The sequence below is a fragment of the Lygodium microphyllum genome, chromosome 16 (genome assembly GCF_053477565.2).
Source record: "Lygodium microphyllum isolate KBCC chromosome 16, Lygodium_microphyllum_v1.1.10, whole genome shotgun sequence".
NCBI classification, from domain to species: Eukaryota; Viridiplantae; Streptophyta; class Polypodiopsida; order Schizaeales; family Lygodiaceae; genus Lygodium; species Lygodium microphyllum.
The window spans coordinates 42,769,273-42,786,334 of NC_141150.1; the positions used below are offsets into that span (position 1 = coordinate 42,769,273).

At 37.3% G+C, this 17,062-nt stretch overlaps 1 protein-coding gene across 3 annotated transcripts; it reads right to left on the reverse strand.

Moving 5' to 3' along the window:
- Positions 1-476: 476 nt before the first annotated feature.
- On the reverse strand, positions 477-6,477 carry LOC148022747 (uncharacterized). 3 transcript variants are annotated; one of them, XR_015693484.1, is made up of 2 exons: positions 5,988-6,082; positions 477-798 (listed from the first exon to the last, which is right to left on the reverse strand). XR_015693484.1 is itself a non-coding variant. In XM_087695121.1 (2 exons), the coding sequence occupies exons 1-2, from the start codon at positions 6,463-6,465 to the stop codon at positions 543-545; spliced, it is 414 nt and encodes a 137-aa protein (XP_087551247.1). In that variant the 5' UTR covers positions 6,466-6,477; the 3' UTR covers positions 477-542. The 3 variants fall into 3 exon arrangements, 2 of the variants coding, with proteins under 2 accessions (XP_087551247.1, XP_087551248.1); XM_087695121.1 differs by lacking the exon at positions 5,988-6,082 and adding an exon at positions 6,308-6,477; XM_087695122.1 differs by lacking the exons at positions 477-798; positions 5,988-6,082 and adding exons at positions 3,692-3,798; positions 6,308-6,477.
- Between the last annotated feature and the right edge of the window lie 10,585 nt (positions 6,478-17,062).

The window sequence follows — 17,062 nt, forward strand, 5'->3', positions numbered from 1 at the left end:
ATTATGCATGTTTTGTGGAGAATGTAGCAAAGCTACCTTTTTGAAACTTAAGACATCTATATGAGGTTCTTATTATGTTTCATATAGATGTTAATATTTTCATTGGTACATACTAGGATACAACTAAAAAACATACAAACACTTGTACACAAGCAATTTAAGCCTTATAGACAATAAAGAATATCATCTAGACTTCACCTTAGAATACTATCACAACTATTAAAAACTTCCAACTTTGATAATATGAGTTAATAAACATTCAAATGTGGTGTTCAATATTGTCCACATGCCATTGCTCACTTCTTGTTTATTCAAATCACAAAGAATATTGCTTTTAGTCCAACTAGATCTTGCAAAATGGAAGCATAATTATGTACCATTCATCTATCATCATCATCATCAATAATAGCATTTGAAAGAACATGAATAAGATCATCATTGTCATCAAATGATAGTATTAAATAATAATAGCTGAGAAAATTATAACATAGAGTTTGATTTTGATGATCAAAATGGAAATATCTCAAAATGAATGTAGCAACCTAATATCCAAACTTGCACACTTGTAGATGTATTACAAGATGCCAAGATTTGGGATGAGGCATAGTCAAGGCAACCAAAGCAAGTTCGACAATCATTGTTCGAAGAGAAGGTGGTGGCATCACAAGTGGCCTCCCCATATACTCTTTCGATGCCACTGAAGTAATTGGCATTGTAAGTGGATCCATTGGATGGGGTGTTGCCCACAAGGTCAGGCAAAAGGCCCCTTTGTAGAATGGATGGCAATAGGCTGTTGGCCTGTATCAATGCCAAAAGTATTCATTCAATTTGATTCCCATTTCCATGCAAAAGCTAACCATCTTAACACAAATCTCCCTTTAATTTTTTTTCATAACTTCAAATTTAAGTATAAAAGTCCTTTTGTTTAAAAACAAAAGTCTCAAAAGCTATAGAGAAGAATATGCACTTGAAAGAAATAACTTCCAAATTGAAAGATAGAAGGACTTGAACCTTGTAGACTTTAAGACATTTTCATGATTGAAAATAGCACAAAACCACATGTCCAATACGAGTGAATCAACTCAAGTGGACATAGTTTCGACCTTGAAAGCCTTTGCATCTATACCTCACTTCTTCTTTTGTTTTGTTATTTATAAAGAAGTTTCAAAAGTGGGCAAACAAATATGTGCAACCAATTTGAATATAACTTACTAAATTTACCCCAATGTATGTACCAATACCTTTTTTTAGCAAATTGCCATGAATTCTAGCTATCTTCATGTACAAACCTTGCTTTGAGGTGGTTTTACTATAGGAAGACAATGATACATAGTAAAACTATTGATCCCTTTCCTTGAATGACATCATGCAATATGCCTAAATGCTATGCATTGTTTTTCATAGCTATGCTTTTGAACATATGATCTTTGAAACAATAGGAGCTAGACTATTCCCACAAATAGCACATAGATACCAATTTGTTGAAAACCCTTGTACCACTTATATTATTTCTTTGCCAACATTTTTTTCCTAAACTCTGCTTACCTCATTCCTCCCCTCCATGGTGTTTCTATGGAATAGATGCTATTTTCTTATACAAAGAGTTTTGATGAAATAATAGTTGAACCTCTACCATCATGGTAAAACACATGAACATAAATAATTGGATTAAAAATATAAGTGGCCAAAATAAGATGGGAAGGTCCTAAATTTAGGACAATGACAAAAATTTGGAAAAAGCGGACCAAACCATGAAAGGATGCAACTTCTAATATCCCTTAGTAACTCAATGTAGGACTCACAACTAAAAGATCACCATTAACAAACTCTCCAGTTACTAGTTTCACCATGTGTCTAAATCCCAATCAAAATATAACTTTCAATGACTCAAAATATCTACGCATCAACTCAAAGTATCAATTCATCAACACTTTTATACATTGCAAACATAAGAAATTCAAAATGTCGCCCATTAGTCAAGGCCAAAAACCATTGTAAACAAATCTACATAACCTAACCTTCCAATATTCCTCCAAGTAGGAAGAAGGCTAAGTAAGAGCCCCTCATCATTATCCATATCTTCAAATTCAAGAAAAACTTGAATGTTTTCTCTTCTATCTCTAGCTACCAAACTATCTTCTTCATAATCCAATACCATGATTTTGATGCCTTCAATGTTATCTCTTCTATCTCTAGCTACTAAGCTATGTTCTTCACAATCCAATACCATGATTTCGGTCTTCTTCATCACAAACATTTAGATCACCTTCATTATCTTCAATGCCACTATTCATGTGCTCCATAGCATGATTTATCTCAATCATTTGTATTATTGTTATTGATTACTTTCATCATGATTCAAATCACACATCAAGATTGAGGTTCCACATTGATAACATAGAATCCTCATCATCTTTAGGATAAGGTTAAAAGAATAGTTGCAAACAATATTCTAGATTCCCAATATTCCAATTTCTTGCAAAAAATGCTTTCCACAATTAATGGAAAATGAGACCATTGTGAAGTGACTTTTGTTCAAGTATAATGTTTGTCTAAATAATATATTATTAAAATTGAAAACAAAATTTTGGATAGATAAACTTGATACAACTAAGGATGTTGATTTATGCTTGTACAAATTTCTTTCCACAATGGGTGCAACAAGAGCTTCAAAACTGGTAGACAAATATATGCAAAATTTATTGGAATATACACTTAATGAATTGGGAACAAGTAGGGGTGTAGACATATGCTTACAGAAGGATCTTTCCACGAGTGTTGCAAAATGAGGCAATCAAGAAGTATCAAAATCTTCTAAACTATCATTATTAGAACTAAAAGCACCAAAAGTTGGTCCAAAAAAGTAAATTTTATCCTTGAATGCACTAAAAGGTCTTTTTTTTCAAACACTAATGCAAAGACAACATAGTGTTGAGGTAATTTTGGAAGACTTGTATACACCTTCTTCTTCTTATTTGTCTCATCACACATGAAGGGACCATCTTCTTCTTTTGCTTCTTCTTCACTCTTACCTTACATGACACCTCTCTTGAGAAACTCATAGTTGATACCTACCCTACTTTGCCCACCATCAACATGCCCCTCAACTATGACAATAACAAGCTAAGAAGCCCCATCATGGTACCAAAGTAGCCAAATGACAATGAATTGTAAATGAAAATGAGGGAAGAGTAGTTAAGATACAAAGAGAGCTATCACACACACACACACACACACACACACACACACACACACACACACACGTATGCTTTGTAATTGGTAGGATTTTGCACATCATTACCTACAGAGCATGCCATTTATTGTGTCCAAAGCATGAAGTCTGATCTTTTTTGCGAGCAAAGTTAAGCACATTTTGCTAATATTCTTTGCTTAGAAATACATGAAGCAAGTAAGGCATAGCCTTGCAAGCTTCACAATAATACCAACCATGCTTGATTAGTGTGTGTGTGTGCGCACACACACACACACACACACATAGAGAGTGTGTGTGCGTGTGTGTGAAAACTGTTAAGAAAACCAATGCAAAAACTTGTAATTTAGAATCTTTAAAAAATTTTCCAAGGCCCTCAATAATATGAGATAAAACTATAACTAAAATTAGCTTTAACTTTCATTTTTCTAAATTGTGACCTAAGCCTCCAACAAATACTAAGAGATAGCATAAACTTGCCTGCATCTCCCCACTACATGCCTTCTCTTGGACTTTGTAAGATTGTTGGCTAGATTTCTCTATCATCATTAACATCATCACAATTATTATCAATGCCATAGACATAACTGCAATATGGTCAACAAACTGTCTTAGTGCTAAATTGTTCTAGTAACCATGATATAAAACAAATAGAAAATGACCAAAATGCCTTTTTGGGATCGTTTAATAAGTTGAAAATGCAAAAAATTATATGATAATTTAGGAGAGGCACATTTTGGTAGCTCAACACCTCCACCCAAGACTCGAAAGGATTATCAAAGAGAGTAAAGAGACAACTCAAACCTAATCCAAAAGCTCTCAACCCAAAGAGACCAAGGTATCATGTGTCATTTTGAACTAATCAAGGACCCCAAAATCATAGAGGTGGTGCATCTCTTCTTTCATGTCACACCCAAATGAATGAGTAGTTCATTCAAAAGTAAAACCCATTTACACACAAATATAATGGTTAGTGCTATTGTAGAAGTATCAAAGAAGTAAAGGATATATGTATGCAGTAGCTTCTCAAGATCTTGGGTAAGGCTTAGTCTAAGGTAGCCAAAATAGGCCTAAATAGTCGAAATGTTTGTTCGACCCCCTAAATAAAGACATGCCTAACTTAACCTAAAGGGTTGTAGTCTAAGTAGTCTAAGGGTCTTAAGGGTCAATTTTGAATCCTAATAATTTAGCCTAATGGTGGAAAATGGCCAAACCAATCAGACAAGATATAAGACACTTAGGGAGAGATTTGCCAAGTATATATGGTTACCTAACCAACAACTTATGTGCTTGCCCAACTATCCAAATACAATCAAAAAGATCCACGAATATAGTAATGCTAATATCCTCTCTGTAATCATGGGTGACAAGGATAATGAAACACACAATGATGAAAGACCCACTATAGTATATACAGCAATGACAATTAAAGATGACCAACAATACCTAATTGGTGGGTGACCAAGCCACCGCCAAGGTGCCTCAAAAAGATATGAATGTCACACTCTGCGAAAAGCACATAGTGACCACTTCATGTTTGGCCAAACCACAGAACGTGTCCCCTCCTACAAGAACAAACTGGGAGCTTTGGATAGGGTAGATTGCAGGTTGTGAAGCTAGTCTTGAATCTGAGTAACTTGAAGAATGAATATATACTTTGGCACCATCAGTATCCCAATCAAGGACCTCTTTCTCAAAATTTTCTTTGTTACATCCAAGGAAGAGGAGATGATTGTCAAGGACAATAAGATCAATCATGAAACAAGATATCACAATTGTCAATGTCATGCCCCTTCTATGTTTCGAAGTCATAGATAATCCTTTGCGAACCTAAGACCATCTTGCTTTAGTAATGTGATGCTCTTGCATTATGCATGCTTTTGTGCTTGAAATAAATGTTAATAAGCATAGTGCTAGGGTTGATAGATATTTTATTGAAATACACATGTAAAGCATAGTGCTAGCTAGGGCTTTAGTAATGTGATGCTCTTACATCATGCATGTTTTTGTGCTTGGAATAAATGTTAATAAGCATAGTGCTAGGGCTTATAGATATTATTTTCAAATACACATGTAAAGCTTACCTTGGTTTTGTATAATACCCTAGTGTCATAGCTATTTTGTTGAGTGCTCCACAATGAGCCTACGATTCCAATTAGCTATAGCCTCTAAGACTCATACATTTGGTAACCTCTAATGCACAATAGCCATAAGTGCACTGAAAATCCATGAATATACTTTCCTTTTGGATTTAATCATCATGTCTAGCAATTAATGTAATCAATCCAGTGTTGGAAGCTCGTTGAACACTTCTTGTGCATTTCCAAACAAACTGCACTTTGCATAGATGCTCAACAATGCGTTGCTTAACACAAAACTATGACTCTCCATTAGCCTCGAAATGTATCCCTTTGCACTTTGCTAGTGCCCCTATGATGCTGCAAGCTTCCAAAATGCAAGTAAAGGTGACTACATCTATGAAGATGCTCTTCTCTCAATGCACCCAAAGCATTTCAAAGCTTCATCATCATGTTTGTACTTAGCATGTCTAGCAATCAAGGCATTCCAAGCAATTACATTCGAAGGTGGAAGCTTGTGAAACACTCCTTGAACGTTCATTGAATGCATTGCACACGTATGAAGTGAGATGGCATTAACGTGAATGTCTTTTTCAAGTAGTCTGCTTTGGTGAGAGTATTTGCACATTACTTAGCATATTGAATGATTAGAGCATTCTAGATTACTTAATTTGGTGCTAGAAGCTCATGAAGCACACCTCGTGTAGAACTTTAATTTCCAATGAGCCTTAGCACGTAGACTTTGACATGTATCGCTTTGTCCTTGGGAGTCGCTTCTACACTATCACAAGCTTTCAAAATGCAAGGAAAGGTGAATGCATGCAGGGAAATACCCTCATCTTGCATGTGTCCAAAGCTTCACGAGTGGTGTGAATGCTAATAGCTGCCCACCAAGAGGCTACATCCACGCCGGAAGCTGTCAACTACAGAATGGGCTTTTGAGAGGGCAGTCCGTTGAACAGAGATGCATCTCCCTTCTCATGCATCCAAGAGACAAATGCAGAGCGGAGGGGCTTACCTCGCTGTGATGAGAGGCTCGCCGTTCACCTCTTCCATCCACGTCCCCGCCTCAGGAAATATACAACAGTTATCTTTTGGGCGGCGGCCGCGTTCCACAATAATATTATTACTCCATATCTTATCGATGATGGCTGGTACAGCTTGTTGGGAGGCCATCGGGGCCCGCGGATTTTTGGCCTTAGGGCCCTTAGTCCCCCCCCCCCCCCCCCCAAAGAAGGAGGGGGGATGGGACTTCCTTTCCTCAACGTTTAGAAACCCTAGCTTTTGCCGACATCGGGACATTAGACACATCCCTAGGCTTGCTTAAGATCTCATCAAATTGTTCGTACACCATTGCTAGGCTCTCTTTCTGATTATCCAAGAAATGCCCAGGTTTACCGTCAAATAAAATCCAAAACAAAACTTTGAAATTCCTAAAGAGAAGGTTCTTAAATTTTAAGATCTCGAGTCGTTCAAGTGAGTATTTTCGTTACAATTTGACTCAACAGCTTGTAAAATCTCAAACCAGAATTACAAATCGTCCAAGTTGAAATCTTTCTTATCAGCTTTGGAAAATCTTTTCCACAAATATTTGGCGAGTACCTTTTGAAACTAGGTGCACAAATCAAAGCCCCATCTCACCCAATATCCGTGAGCAATAAACATCTGCAAACGAAGCCTTGTCCTCCCACCATTTGTAAGAGTGGTCTATTTTGTGCTTTATCAACAAAATTTGTGCTATCAGACTTATCAATGAGAAAATATCAAAAGAAAAGCTCAAAATTTTGAAGAACCTTACCACAATTTTGGAAATACTATGAAAAGGTCGTATGTCTGTAGGGGATGCTTACCCCTCCTATTTTCCTATCTTAGAACCATGTTATGACTATATATCAAACATAGTGGTAGTGAAGCTCCACAATTACAACCGTCAAGTCCAACATGGCTCCCAATCATTCAAAGAAATTCAATTATAATAACCTAGTCATGAGAGTTATCATAAAGCCTGCTCTTTTAATGTGCTTTTAAATGTTGAAGCATTTGTATGAAGTTAGACTTGCTATAGCGAGGCCCACTAATCACTTTGCCTTATATTAGTGTCATTGTTAGGCTACACTTCACTTGCTTCATATTTTCGTGAACAAAGAGAAGCACCAGATGATCACATGACTGCTTTCTTTTGCTCACAAAAAATTAGACAAACAATTCAATTTGTAAGTAAAATAGCATACTCCATGTATAATTACGTATTTTCCTAAGCTACTTGAAGTTATAATACAAATTCTTAGATATTGAATGTAGGTTTTATTATGTGAGCCAAACAATTCGTACTTTTACATCTTCATTTTTGTAAAACCTCCAAACAAGACATCCTTTATTAGCCCCTCATAGCCAATTTATTCTATATATTATTTACAAGTTTGCCTCAGGGATCGCGAACCAACCAAAAGGCTCCCGAACCTATGTGGCACAAAGAGAAGAAGTTTGGTATTCAAAAAATAAAGAGGGTTTTTTCTTGAAGGGTGAGTGGGAGTTATATTTATTTCTATCATCTCTCGCTTTCTCTCAATTGAACAACTTACCCACACACGCGCACACACACACACACACACACACACACACACACTCTCTCTCTCTCTCTCTCTCTCTCTCTCTCTCTCTCTCTCTCTCTCTCTCTCTCTCTCTCTCTCTCTCTCTCTCTCTCTCTCTCTCTCTCTCTCTCTCTCTCTCTCTCTCTCTCTCTCTCTCTCTCTCTCTCACATCAATCTTTGAAAATCTATATGGATCTCCCTCTCATATGAAATAATATAATATTTTAATAATTAAACATTTGTATGCAATATGTACATGCTCTAAAAATATTCACAAATGTTCATATACCATACGAAAAAGAGTTAAATTTTAAAAAATTGAACATATGGGATGATATAATAATTTTAATGATTGAATATGTTCATGCAATATATACATGCTCTAAAACCACACACAAATACACATTGACTATAAATACACATGAACTATACATGCATAAATACACATGTGCACATATGTGCAAACACATATGCACATGTATGCACATATGCACATGTATGCATATATGCATGTATGCTCACATACACAAAAACATATATGAGTGAGAGAAAAAATGGAAGAGAGAGAAGCAAAGGAGAGAGAATGGACACACACTTATAAAGCACAAATACATACATGCATACATGAGCATATACAAATATGCACATCCATACACAAATATATACATGTAATGTATACACACACATGCACACATAAATATACACGTGTATATATGCATATACATGAGGTGAAGAAATATGAGAGACAAGAGGAAGAAAAAGAAAGGAGAGAAAATAGAAAGAATGAGAGTGAGAGAGAGGACACAAATTTATGATACCACACAAATAGACACATACCTATTAAACAAGGGTATACTATCGCACACAAGAGCATTGCCCTTTCTTTTGCATGAGAGAGAGAGAGAGAGAGAGAGAGAGAGAGAGAGAGAGAGAGAGAGAGAGAGAGAGAGAGAGAGAGAGAGAGAGAGAGAGAGAGAGAGAGAGAGAGAAAACCATTTTTCTTTACTTTTCTAAATAAGCTCCTCTTCTTGAAAAGTAGCAGATCCACACATTTCAAGGATGAGTGAACCACTCAACTAAAGTTAATAGGTGGGTAATTTTTTTAGGACCTGGACTACCTTGTCACATACCATTGTACAAGCATATGCCATAAAGGGCAATGTTAACAAACATACGAATATCCACATATAATTACTATAGACACACTACACATGACATATGTAGAAAGATATACCCTTCACTTTCCTTATAAGAAAAAATATAAACATTAATAACTAGATAGATGCACATGTGGATAAACCTACATACAGATGCACATGCAAATGCACCATCACATATATATAATAAAAAAGAGTAATGTGGGACAAGTTGTGGGGATATGGACAAAATCAGGTACAAAGACAAAAAATTTCATGTCCTATCACCTAAGAGGAGCTCTAACATGGGCATAGAACTAGCATGATTCAAGGATGTGATGGGACTAGATGGGAAGCTACAGAATGGCCATCCAGTGTTACTATGCATTTTGATCTTACCCTTAATTAGATATATGGAAAAGGAGGGTTTTCATGAGAGTATTGGGTGTCCAATCATACATACATATATAGATAAAGCATGCATAAATGTATGTACAAAATATTACATCTATGATGAAGGAGAGTTTTCGCAACATTCAATCATACATACATAGCAAGAACCCATGCATAAATGCATGCACAATGGAACGTTCTCTCTCATTTTTTGGTTTGCTAGGGGGCAACGGGCTCAGACTTAGGAGGCAACTAGCTATCTTTTCTCAAATTTTAAGCCATAGTAAAGAAAGGGCTGAACTAGTTTGGTTAGTTCACAGCTTAAGAGCACCATAAGACTTCCTTTTTGTTGTTGTTAACATGGTAGAAAATAAGGAAATTTTGTTTACATATACATGTACCATAGGGGCTTATTCAACCTACTAATATGGACGACCATAAGCATTAGTATGCTAGCCATTATATTTGTGTGATACTATCACTTCTTGACATTAGGAAATAGTAAATAAAGGGTTGGACTATTTTGATTAATTAGCAAATCCTTATTCATTGGTGACAATGAGCCTGCTAATATGGAAAACCATCGTACAATCAATTGTATATTGGCCATGATGTTCATGAAGTACTAATTTTTTTAAGACCTTAAGGAATAGTAAAGAAAGGGTTGGACTAGTTTCATTAATTCAAAGCTTCCCTCTCCTTAAGATTGACATGACAAGAAATGAAACTCTCTTAACTCGCCTCCTTATCTTACTACAATTGATTGGAGACAAATGGATACTAGGTATGGGCGCGATTGTGAACAAAAGAGATAGATGACAATTTGAACATGTCAGCCTGTTAGGTTTAAGTCTTTTTTTCATTAAACATGGCTCCAATAGACCGTTGTAATGTGCATAGGTTCAATATCCATCTCTAATGTGGTAGACTTGAAACATGTTATGACTCTCTTTTCCCCCTTAGATCTTGCCATCATCTACTATATTGCCATTGTATTTCTTCTCCTTCTTCCTCCAGCCATACAATACATCATCATTCTAAAATGTCCTAGTATTTGGATTAACAAGACAATTAATGAAGCATTACTCCTCTCTAGAAAAAAAGGCTACTCTCACTCTTCTCCCTTCCTTTGTCATGTAGAGTCACATGCTCAACAATATTCATCACACATGCAAATGGAAGAGATACCTAAATATTATGAGATTATATGATAGCACTTCATATGGGTTCATCAAAGATGGAATGCATGCTTCACTTACATAATATCATCATAAAATAATGCAACTCACAACAATACAACTAGTTTGTGTTATGAGAATCACATATTTTGCATAACAATGATAACAATCCAAACCACTATGACACAAGTGGAGATTGCTAGTGTCAAACTGGAACAAAGAGCAAGTATTAATGAAGCCACACAATAATGAAAATAGAACAAATCATATTACCATCATATATTAAGCAAGAAGAATCCAAGAAAGAAGGAGACAACAGATGAAGATCTTTACCCCTAAAACTAAACTTCTAGAAAGTCCATAAATGTCTACATCTAGGTTTATTAGACTTGAGCTTGAGAGCAGTTCCTTGCACCTAATTGAAGCTCTACAATGCAATGCTTGCCTTCAATCGATGGTACAATACACATGAGCTTTTTCTTCACCTTCCTGTCATCCCATACAATGACAACACGTTTGACATTCTTTCCTAAAAGTACTCCACTTAAGTCAAGTTAATAGTAGGTAAATTTCTTTGCACGACACTTTCTTGTCACCACGCCATTATAAAGAATATGATCTAATTGAAAATGCTAACAAACATGCACTAAATGCACTTGAATTTTAGGAAATGAATTTATCAAATTAGCATACACTCTCTTCATGAACACACTATGAAAATCTAAGTGACAAAAGCCCCTTATATTATATAAAGTGCCATCTCATGATACACAAGGAAAATGCAAACCTACCAACAAATTCTATGTAGTCAAATGCCGTAAAGCTCTTAGGATCATGTAAATAAAGCATTGATATTATGAAACATTCTCTTCCATGATATCAACAGCTCCATTTAACCCTTAGAAGTCATTAGTTGCATTGTTTTACAAGAGCTCTATAAGCACTACCTCATACATGCTCTAGCATGGTTTTCAAAGGGGCAAAAAAACACCTACATCACTCAATGCTTAGATGGTAGCTTTACTTTGTGCGCAAGAAGTATCATGCCAAGAACTATATAAATCCACTAATACATTGTTGTAAGTGATACAACCACTTAAGAAAAAAAGGATTCTACCAACTCTTGCAATTTCACAATCCTCTCAACCACATGCACTAACCTTTCCATGCACTACTGGCAAATCTAGTGCCTCAAATAATCAATAGGCTTAACTTTGCATATGACATGACAACATGACCATGGATCCATTGCCACATTTCTTTCCCAAAAATGAGCCATCTAAGCAAATGTATGAAGGGCCAAACAAGCTCTACTAACAATGACAAGATTAGCGATAAATCTAGCGTAAGTAATATATGCAGTGGGGTGGCCCAAGTTGTCATGCTTTCTATGTGTTTGGAGATTCTTTTTCTCCTCTTCTTCAAAAGCTAATGCACCAAAATATTGATTGCATGATTGTGCATCCATTGTCTTATGTTTCTTTAAAGACGTAGAAATGGCCAAGGGCAAGTCCTAGGATAGGGCTACGATAAGCAACAATAACTAGCTACCAACCCCAAGCAATTGTAGTTTTTAAGAACAATATTCTCTTTGTTATTACGACCTCTTCAACTAAAGCATTGACAATGCCAGACTTGTAACTTTTGTAATCAGCATTGTTTAGGTGGCAACCTGCTAGCAAATATGGTTCTAAGATATTCAAGGCTTTTGGATGGTATATTGAATGTGCGAGCATCGAGAGTGTAGCAATTTCTCTCATGCAAGCAACTAGGCAAGGGCACATTTCCTCGATTGATAAGACCGGAGATAAAGATATTGTAAGTAACAACACGTTGCCAACAGTCCACAAAGATCATAGTTCTAAATAGACTTATAGTTTTTTCTATTCCCCCTCCCTCAAAAAAGCCAATGCACAAGAAAATTGAGTGCGGGCTTATTAGGAGTGCAACTTATCTACCATTTGAGTTGTTGTGGAAAGGACGGAAGTATCTTAGCTTGGTGAGGTAGAATAGCATGTAGCAGTCATTGTTTCAAAAAGACTTGAGGTTTCTTTGTCATCACTTTCTTGAAAAGCTAGTGCCCTAGAATATTAAATGTGCCAACATTGGGAATGCACTAATCATCTATTGATTTGAGCAAACGTGTGAAGCTCCATAAGTCCTTTGCTCAAACTGACGACAAGACCCCAAATAAGGTTATCAAAAATAGCACCATCTAGCATCCAGCCAACAATAGTCATGGTCTCAAAATTTCTCAAGGCTTCCTCTATTTTCCTCTAATTTAAAAGCCAATGCAACTAAATATTGAACATACTAACATTGAGAGTGCATCCATTGTCTACCATCCAGGAAATTTTAGAAAGGTCTAAGGTACCATGGCCCACAATGATAAGAGTGGAGATTAGGTGATTGTGAGAAACCATATCTAGCCAATATCCCACAACAATAATCATGCTTTTGAAGAGACACAAAGCTCTCTTTGGTTTCCCCTACTTCATAAGTCAGTGCCTCAAAACATCAACTGTGTGAGAATCTATCATATGAGTGAATGTGGAAAGGCCAAGGTACCTTAGCCTACCTTGCAAAGGCAAGACATAAGGCTGATGTAGGTAACACTGTCTAGCTAGTAACCACAACAATCATAGTTTCCAAGAGACTCAGGGCTTCCTCTATTTTCCCCTCATTCAAAAGAATGTGTGATATATCATTGAATGTGTAAATGTTAGGATTACATCCATTTTCTATCTTGCGAGTGATTATGGAAAGGGCGAAGGTACCTTTATGCCTTGAAAAAGTCAAAAATAAGGTAGTCATAGGTGTGAGTGTCTAGCTAACAGCCTAGTGGTCATGATTTCCGAGAGACTTAAGGCCTCTTTTGTTTTCCCCTCATTCAAAAGCCAATGCAACAAAGCATTGAATGTGGAAGTGTTGGGAGTACACCCATTTTCCATCATCCCCTTAAAAAGGCTAGAGATAGGGCTGGTATATATCACAGTCTCTAAGTGGTAGCCCACAGCAGTCACAATTTCCAACAAACACATTCTTTCCTTAGTTTGTTGCCCCTTTCAAAACCCAATGCATCAAAACATTGAATGTGTGAGCCTCAGGCATACCACTAGTGTCTATCATGTGAAAGAGTACGGAATGATCCAAGCTACCTTTGCATGCCTTAACAAGGCTAGATATAAGACTATTATAAGTTACTTTGTCTAAGGGATAATCAAGAGGATTCATGTGTTGGAGAAATTTCATGGCTTTTTGTAGCCTTCATTTGACCAATCTACCAATGATAATGTTGAAAGTTGGAGAATTAGGGGAGAATCCACATCCAAGTCCCCTAGGCATCATGATATCCAAAATGGATAAAGCATCATGGGCTATGTCTACTTTTAGATTGCCGTCATTAATGTCAATATTGCAAGTGTCATTGTTGAGATGGAAGCTAGTGTTGGCTAAATGAGATGGACGACCTCATTGAATCTACTCAGGTCCGCATGCAACACACAAAAAAGGGCATATTTGATAGCTTGTACCTCATGTTTGCATCCAAAGCTATGCATGGAATAAATCTCCTAGATGGATTCTATGGGGATTTGAGCCTCTACATGCCTCTTGATTAGTGTAGAGCATTGCATCGTGCTCTTCCTGGCAACCATTGTGAGGGTGTATCTATTTGTAGCCCTTAAAATTTGAAGGTTTCTGCTTAAGCACCCCTTTGAAGGGTGATTATTCTTCATTCTAAGAATCAACACAATTAGAAATAATCAATACATAGTTTGATTATGATTTAAAAATTTCCAAGTATAGCACATCAAAGCTTTGAACAAGAGCAAGAAGTTCACCTATGCACATAATGCTAGACTTCTTACGCAAACTACGTGTCTAAATGACATAAAGACAATGATCACAAGAATCAAAACATTTATAGTCAAGAAACGGAAGACACTACAAATGAATAAGTATTTTAAATCCCTTTAATGACATGTGTCTAAGGTGACAATACCATAACAATATATATGATACTACAACCAATATCAAAGCATAGTCAATAGATCTAAATATAAGTGATAAAGAGGACCAAACTTGGCACCTCGTGCAAGGACAAGATTCCCATGAGTAATCTTCCATGAGGAATCGCCAAAAGATACAAAGTAACTTGCATCATTCAACTATTCAGCAAAGAGTAGGCTTTTAGTCAAAGCTAGAACATGCCGTACTGAAGGGAGGTGAGCCATGAAGTGGAAACATGAGTGGGAGCAAGAGCTATGGTGGAAGGAGCAAGAGCAAGAGAGAGAGAGAGAGAGAGTCCAAATGTGGGAACTCCAACAGTCACAATGTGTGACTGGCATAGTAATGGGCGCCCGCTGTCTGCAGTGTACAAGTGCAGGTAATGTCAATGTAGTAATATATGGGCATCTAGGTAGAGGTGCCTTTACCCCCAATAACCTCCCACTTTTAAAGGACTCATCCTATGCCCATCATCTTCCTAATGAAGGCAAAATGCTCGAGTGAGAGGCTTTTTGTGAGCAAGTCTGCAAGATGCTGGTTAGTGAAGATCTTGACAATATCAACAGTCCTGTCTTCAATGACCTCACGAATGAGGTGATACCTCACCTCAATGTGTTTCATCTTATCATGGAAGACCGAATTCTTAGCTAATTGAATAGCACTTAGAGAATCCGAATGCAATGTAGGGATAGCATCTATCATACCAAGGTCAACAAAACAGCCTAACCAAATGGCCTCCTTTGCAAGCCTCAGTGGTTGCAACATAGTCGCCCTCTGTAGTAGATAGGGCCATACATTTTTCCTGGACATCCATGAAACAGCACCTCCAGCAAAAGTGAACCCATAGCCACATAAGAAACTTCCTACTGTCTGTATGTCATGCATAGTTAGAGTCAGTGTATCCCATAGCTCCTATATCCTAGCTGCCATAACAAATGCACATATCAACAGTGCCCTTCAGGTGCCTCATGATACCTTTTACGGCATCCCAATGCCTCTTGCCAAGTGTAGCTATATAATGTGCCACAACACCAACTATAAAAGCAATATCTGGATGGGTGGCTATCATGGCATACATAAGACTGCCCACTATGGATGCATAGGAAATCTTAGCCATGTCGACCTTCTATTCATTTGTTTGTGAATAATTGGCCTATGATATCTTCACATGAAAAGGCAATGGACAGCCAATAGGCTTCACTTCTTGCATATGGAAGCGCTCAAGGACTTTATGGATATAGTCCTTTTGTGATAGATTGTTGAGACATGTCACACATAATGCACATACCAAGTATATGAAAGGCATGTCCCAGATCTTTCATCTCAAACCTCTTTTTAACCTGAGCCTTAAGAGCATCTAGCTCATCATGAGCTTTCCTTGCCAAAAGCATGTCATCCACATAGAGTACCAAAATCAATCATGAACCATCATGGGCTTTCTTCGTGTACAAGCAAGGGTCCATAGCACTATGACTGTAGCCCTCTGACTGCATAAAAGCATCAAACTTGTGGTACCATTCCCTAGGTACCTACTTTAGACCATAAAGACTCTTCCTCAGTCTACACATTAGGTGTTCCTTACCAGGCTCTGCAAAACCCTTAGATTGCTCCATGTATATGTTATCATGCAAGTGCCCATGTAAGAAGGTCATCTTGACATCCAATTGATAAAGATCCAAGTCAAGATGGGCAACTAAATCTAGGACTAAGCACAGGGTAGTCATCTTGACCACAAGAGAAAAGACTTCATCAAAGTCAACACCATGTTTCTACTTAAAACCCTTAGCAATCAATCCGGTCTTGTATGTTGGCTTGAAGTGGCCATGGGTACTTTTCAACTTGTACACCCACTTGCAAGGCGAAGCCTTATTGCCACTAGGCAATGAAACCAGGTCCAACGTATGATTCTTATTCAATGAGTCAATCTTAGACTGCATAGCCCTCTCCCAGAAGTGACAATCACCCCTGCACATAGCCTCACCAAGACATAATCCATGGAGGGCGTATAATGGTCAAGAAGTCACCTATCTCTAGTAGAATACATCAATGTAGACTATGCTTCTTGCCAAGATCCTGTCCGGCTGTGTGTGGGAGCAGGGGCTCCTCCTGAAAGATAACCATGCGTATCTCAACCACTTTCTCAAGCTACCTATACATCTTGTCTTTATGGAAGACTACATCATGGCTGCGGATGACTTTTCACATGCCTATGGATCCCAAAGACGATAACCCATCTCACCTACATCACCATAGCCAAGGAAAATGCATTTCATACTTTTTGGATCAAGCTTATTGTGTTGGTCCTTGGGCACATGGTAGATTTCCTAGGTGTAGAAATGCATGGCCCTATCTACTACAAAGGTGTTAATCCTATGCAAAGAAAGCGAAAAGAAAATTTTAAAAACATAGGGCAAAGAGTAAAAAGGCATCTCAGCTAAAGAAACAGGAGGAAAAAATGCCAAAACTA